Source organism: Bos indicus x Bos taurus, chromosome 1, assembly GCF_003369695.1.
Source record: "Bos indicus x Bos taurus breed Angus x Brahman F1 hybrid chromosome 1, Bos_hybrid_MaternalHap_v2.0, whole genome shotgun sequence".
Lineage (NCBI taxonomy): Eukaryota > Metazoa > Chordata > Mammalia > Artiodactyla > Bovidae > Bos > Bos indicus x Bos taurus.
Genome location: NC_040076.1, coordinates 22,457,222 through 22,464,342, shown reverse-complemented (window position 1 = coordinate 22,464,342; position 7,121 = coordinate 22,457,222). Strand labels below are relative to the sequence as shown.

The 7,121-nt window shown below is 34.0% G+C and overlaps 1 protein-coding gene across 2 annotated transcripts in view; it reads right to left on the bottom strand.

The window, feature by feature from the left end:
• Nucleotides 1-217: 217 nt before the first annotated feature.
• Nucleotides 218-7,121, bottom strand: part of SAMSN1 (SAM domain, SH3 domain and nuclear localization signals 1) — a 112,648-nt gene continuing 105,744 nt past the window's right edge. For both annotated transcript variants that reach the window (XM_027548097.1, XM_027548192.1), the window contains one exon: nt 218-1,004. In XM_027548097.1, the coding sequence (XP_027403898.1) occupies nt 820-1,004 (185 nt within the window). In that variant the 3' untranslated portion in view covers nt 218-819. The remainder of the gene's footprint in view (nt 1,005-7,121) is intronic.

The following is a 7,121-nucleotide window of genomic DNA, read 5'->3' as shown; positions in this document are numbered from 1 at the left end:
ACGGGGTCACAAAGAGTCGGACACGACTGAGAGACTTCACACACACATATATGTTTTATAAGTGTATATACTGACAGTAAAATCTTATCCGGTAGAAATTTTTTTTTGTCTGAAGTTCTAAGGTGACATATACTTTAACAACAGTCTAGAGAACACCAAATGCGTACAGTTTTTTATCATTAAAATTAGAGTATTTCAAAATTAAAAATATTTACACTTAAAAATGAGAAATCTGTACATTTATTAAAATTAGTTTTACTAAATCAGAACTGACAATATGTTTTTATCTATACTTTCATACAGAAAACAGTGAAGAAATCAACAAAAAAATAATTACTAAAACTCCATTGTGGATTAGGATAAAATGTCTCCAATACTAACTCACACTTTCCCAGTAATTATAAAAATGAGTATAAATGCTGCTTGGACAATTAAGCAGACATGCTCTGTTACTATTCACTCAACAATATAAACAAATTGAAAACAGGCATGTATAAAAAAAGGGAGAGTCTTTTTGCAGAATCACATTTGCACTTATAAAATAAAGCTAAATAAACATACCCCAAACTTACTTTATCCTTCTTCTGATACAGGGAAGTGAAATATTAACATTTTAGCATTTAAAGACATAAATATACATATTATTTACAATAACTGGGAATGTTAGAGATATGGGGTTTTATTTACAATTATTCCCATTAAAACATTTTAACTTCAGGTAGTATCTGCAAATACTTCTTTTCCTCTCCTATTTGAATTTTTAGCTCAAGAAGAGTTAAAATAGAACACATCTGTAGATACAGAGTTGATAATGTATATTCAGTCACTTGGCTCTCTGATGGTAATCTTCTGTACCATGTCAGACAGATTTTCAGACTCCAGGTCTTCTTTACCATTATCTGAATTTTCTGATGAGATGTAACAACCAGAGTCCCTTGGGCAGTCATCTAACTGTGACTTATTTAAGGAGAGGGGCATGGATTCACTTTCTTGCTCTTGAATAGCTGTAAATGGAAAAGAGAGAACTGGTTAGGCAAAGCCAAGAAAAGTTTTGTTCACATATTCATTCATCTTCAAGTTATTTTAGCTGTTTCAACTTCATTACAGTGGAAACTTCTGTAAGTAAATGATGTATTTGTTCATCATAAATGAGATGTTTGTTCTCAAATATTCGAGCCACTATTTCCTTAGAAGATAAAGTTTGCCCTACGTTGCTCACTTGGAGTTTCACAGAATTCATGTGAACTGCTTACAGAAGTGAAAATCAATATGGACTCTCCTTTTACACTGATGATAAGTTGCCAAAGAAAGCAGATTGTAGCCACAGTGTGACTGATGCCTTGTCCAAATACTCCTTAAAGTAACATCAAAAGAAGTCATTTGTAGTTTAAATGTACAGTCCTACTCAATAGTCATTTTTGCGAACAATTTGAGAATCATGATAATGTTGATTAATGAATAAAAGATCAATGTGAGAAATAATATACAGTAGAATTTCAATAACTTGGAATTTAACTAATAATTTCCATGTTTGGAAAACATAGAATTCTCCTATGTTTGAATTCATCAGAAAAGTAGACATAAAAGCAGACATTGCTTTTATTTTTTGGCTATGCCCCATGGCTTATGAGGTCTTATTTCCCCAACCAGGGATTGATCCCAGGGCATAGCAGTGAAAAGTGCTAATTCCTACCCACTGGACTGCCAGGGAATTCCTCAGGTTGCTTTTAGATAGTATAGCATTGTATCTATTGAATCTGCTTTTTGTAGTCTGCTACATCTTTGTTTATATTTCTGAATGACAATTATATATATTCAGGGTGGTAATCCTGTGTCATCAAACCAGTATTCTTAATACAACAGGCATTGTCATTTTGGGTAAAAAATAATATCAGAGATGTAATGAAAGATCTTTCTAAAGAACCTAAGGAGCCCTATAGTTTACTCTTCTCAAGAATTTTTAGCCTAAGTGTTCTCTTTGTCAATGCAAAGTTTCTTTCTTTCCTGAGGAGAGGAGATGGATCTTAAGCCACCATGTCTCAGCTATATGAGCACGCCTTGCTATTTCCCCTTCTAAACCTGAGACTGCTCTACTTTGGACATTGGAATAGCCCTACATTGGAAGAACATACATTTCAGGGTGGTTTAAGATCTCTGCCTTCAGAGGCTATGCATTTCATCTCATTCCAATGAGAAGAAAGTAGATCCAAACTTCAAAATCCTTGGAAGAAGGAAATTGTGTACTGGTGTAATTTTCCTCAATTGACTCAAGTAATCCACGCTTTATCTTGTCTACATTTCTCCTGCTTTTAAATGCATTTTAAAGGCTTCTGATAAATTGTCAACATTCGTTTATGGTCCACTGAATATCTAATTGCTATCAACCTCCATTACAAGAGAGAATTGAGCCTAGCATCCTTGTATCTAGTGAATTAAGTTCTCCTCAATGTATCTATAATGGTACTTGTTATGCCCCTTTCATGGAGGTATGGAGCAAAGAGTCACTTAATTATTTCCATATTCTGTGGTTTTATATGGGAAACATAGGTTGAGAAAAGTTGGAAAAAATGATAAAAATAATTTCTTAGTCTACTCATTTTCAAAATGAATCATAACAATTCTTTTAACCTTTTTTCAAAGTTTTTATTCGCCACAATGAAACCACATTTATGCTAGTCTTCTGAATCTTCTCCACATTTGCCACAACTTTAACGGTGGGCTCAATTATCAGAAATTTAAGCCTAGTGATGTTATAACTAGTTCTTGGTATAAGGAGCTTCAACTTAATGTGAACCTTTTGTGATTATTGTTTTAAAATGTTGGCTATTGTGAAGCATTTTGTCTTTATTAGTTATAAGCCTTTTAGCTTTAGGGGAATCTACTTAATCTTGACTAGTCTTGATAAGTATCAGTCATTCACTTGTGGTTCCAAGCCCTTCTTTTGTGAAAAGGCAGCACTGGAATGGGACCCCGGTCTTTAAGAAAAAACCTTCTCCTCTTCCTTTGTTTTTTTGTCTTATTGCCACTGAAATGACAGAGCTGGCTCTGTGTTCCATTATCCAAGTGTTTCTGGAAAAGACCAGAGAAATTAGCCTTTTTGCAGTGCTTCCTGCCACATCAGCAGTGATTACCATATTCAGAATGTGATCCTTTTCGTCAGAATGGCGGTGGGGATAAGACCATATGGGGATAAGACCATATTTCCCCAGATATATTTGGGCTTATTACCTCAACACAAAATTGAAAGAACTGAGATCCCTTCCTCAGACTGGCATCCTAAAAGCGACTTAGCATAATAACTACTTCCAACACTGTACTCTGTTTAGGTTGACTGCTGATTGTGGGACTCGTCAAGATATAAAACTTAGGCTTAAAGAACCCTGATTTCTAAAATTAGCTCTTTTCCTTTCCAAAAAATAAGTACTTAGGTTGTTATTTCACCCTCAGAGAGGTCTATATGTTCACCCCAAAGGGCAACAAAGTAAAGAAACAATAAATCTAACTTTAAACAGAGAATATGCCTTTTTAATATTAGTAATAAAATGTATCTGTTTTTGTTTCCACCTGAGAAATGCTGTATCACATTCTCCATATTCTAGGAATGGTTCATTTTAAATACAGGTTATTTATTGTAGAAACCTTTCATCTGCAATTTTTATGGAAAAGGGAAATAGTTTCTCAGTATGAAAGTTATGCAGCACAGTAATTTACAGAACAGCAGTAATTTGCTAAATGATTTCCTAGTGAAATGAAAACATGACTATGCCTCCTCAAAAGCTTCCCACCAGGCTTGCAATATTTTCAGGCAGGTGATCAGCTGGAGCCCCTCAACTGTAACTATAAAAAGAAAAGGCAGGTCATTAAGTTATATGATGGAAAGGAAATCTATCTAGTATTCAGTTTTTGTATTTGGAAGGTCAAGATTTTCCTCTTGTTTTTTTGTTTTGTTTTTTTCATCTTGACAGTAATGACTTAAGGATTGGCATAAGCCTAGGTCTTATGCTATGGGTAGTTTTTCCAGCAGAGGAAATGAATTCACACTAATACATTCACATGTTCTTTCTAAGTCATTTAGTCTCTTCATGTGGTCATGAAGCAGAGTAAAGCTAACTGACCTACCTAGAAATTGAAACTATATCCTTCATCAGTTTTGTCCCATGGTCCAATCATCTGAGCTAACCAGGTAAGTAACACATTGGAATAAGAATCAGTTTGACTATAAAATTATAGACTTTCCTTAGGATATCCGAGTGCATCTTTTTATACAAAAACATTTCTGATACTACATGAAGTTAAAGAATTAGCATATATAATTTTTATACTTTTAAAATTATATAAAAACATAATGGACATCATATAATTCACACATGAAAGTGTTAGAATTTTAGAGTTCTATATTTCTGAGATTGTTTACAATGTTTTGTATTTTATTTTAATAAAGAACAAAACATTAAAATGGTACCATTTTTTAATAAAGCCCAGAATGGTTTGCAAATATCCTGAAAGCTGTACATTTGAAAATCTGAGTATACTGAAGAATTAGTAAATAATCTGAAAAAGGGTATATCTTATTGCTACCAACTACCATCAGGCATAAAGGAGTACAGAAAGCAGCTCCAAACAGTTCTGCACTCTATGTAGTGAAAATAAAATGATCATTTTAAGAAAAAATTATTTAGAAGATATTTTGTCATAAAGAACTAATTTGAATATTAAAATATTTCATTTCTTACCAAAATTCTTATGGAATTGTATACAGCCCATGGTTCAACATAAGGTAGTGATCAATGGAGATAAAAAGTGATGTGGCGATTAGAATATAAGACAGCTAATATAATTATTCATAAAATAATTATATTGAGTTGTGACATTTAATTAAATATTGGCCATCTCAATTATACTAAAAGTGAAGAAAGCTTTAAGGAAATCAAACTAGGTCCTAATTCTTGGAAAAAGTTATCATGCCCTGAAGAGAAAAACCTGTCCTATATTCACATATTAGAAAGTTGAAGATTTAATAAAAAATGTAAACTACTAGTTTTTGCTTGAATTTCCTAGTTTTCTTTACTCAAACATTTCAGATTTTGACTTTATTATCTTGTTTGTCTTAAATATGAACCTTCTGTCCTTTATACCATGTACTATCAAATAATGCAATCCCGAGGGCATAGGAAAATAGCTGAGCAATGAAAGTGCTCAATAAGCAATGTATTTAATAAAAAGAATGCAATATTTAGGTTAATTAAAGGAAATATGAACTAAAGAAAAGTAAAAAATTCTGTTGCAATTCAAATGAAGACAGCTCTTGGGCCTTTGTATTACCCTCCTCTGTTTTCTCTAGTCCAGTACCATCTTCAGAGAGGAAAAATGAGGCTTATGCACCTCTGTTGTTTAGCCGCTAAGTTGTGCCAGACACTTCTGTGACACCGTGGACCCTAGCCCACCAGGCTCCTCTGGCCCTGGCATTTCTCGGGCAAGAATACTGGAGTGGGTAGCCATTCCCTTCTCCAGGGGATCTTCCTGACCCAGAGATTGACCCGAGGTCTCCTGCACTCCAGGCAGATTCTTTACCATCTGAGCCACACGGGAAGCATTTTAAGATGGCTCAAAATCTCAGCCTCATTTGTAGCTCCATATCAGGTCCTCAAACCTAGACTCAAGCGTTCTCCAGATCACTGTGGCTATATTTATTTGGCCAGAGATAGAATTGCCCATGGAGGGGAACATTCACTAGAAAATATGGCATAACCTACTTATTTCTGATTTCATCTTAAGCATGTCCTTAAATTACCTGAACATTTTAATTTTCTATTTAGTGAATATTTGGTATTTATTTTATTTGAGTACTAGTCCACCTTTTGAAAAAAACAACAAAAACAAAGTGAATACAAAATCTTTTCATGGGAAACCAACCAGTGACTGCTTTCCTGAAGCCACGAGAGAATATGGAGTTGAAACGACTCTCCCTCTGTTTGCTAACCTCTCTTTGCTAACCTCTCTTTGCATTCAAGCATCATAGTCACCTCTCTAATGAGCTGTGTTCTGGAGAGTATGTCTTTTCACTTACACTCACAACAGCTGCTCACTGTGCAGGCTCCTTCAGTGGCACAGAGTCACACTCACTTGAGATCTAATTGCTCCGCACCAATGGGGACCTCACGTCAGGCTACCACTTCCTCAAGCACACATCCCCATGAAAGGCATTGGTCCCAGGAAGTATCTACCCTTGGTTGAATTGTTGTCCTATTAGACTATTTTGATGATGACCAAATAATATAAAAAACTATTATCATACTGCTTCATTAGGGGTCTTGGGAAATCAATATCACATTTCTTAATATTAATTTAATCCTGTTTACTTGACATGGTGAAATGATAACTTAATTTCATTATTTTAAAATTTATTATATTTGGCAAAACAGGATTATGTTACATATTACTAATCTACCATTTACTATATATTGGGCATCTTTTCATGTCAGTCTGTATTTCATTCTCCTGATATCTTCATCCTGGTTTTGCCTATATCTTGTCCTGTTTGCCTATATCTTATTTATAACAAATTAATTACTAATAGAAGTTCATATTAGTTTTAGTTTTGAACTAAAACTCCTAGTAGTTTTTAGTTTTAACTAGTATTTTTATGCATTGTAGAAGTTAATCAAATTCCTAAAACTTGGAATTTCTAGATTCAAAAGTATACCTATTTTTTTTATATTTATTTTTTAACTTTACAATATTGTATTGGTTTTGCCATATATCAACATGAATCTGCCACAGGTATACCTATTTTAAACTTTGATAGTTTTTTACATTTTTAGAAATCTACTCACACACTTTCACCCTTACCTGCACACATGGCTAATGTATGCATGAAATGAATCTTAACAACACATTCCAAGACCCAGCTGCCTGTTACAAAAGCTTTTATGTGTAAAGTGGGATTGCAGGGGACCCTAAACTTTATAACCAGAAAAAAAAAAAGTTGTGCTTACTATTTACAGTTCTCTTCATTCTCTCATTCAACATATATGCTTTCCACAAGCATTTGTTAACTATGGATTCAATGCCAAGCGTGACACTAGGGGCTTTGGGAAGGCACACAGTGATATAGGATTGTG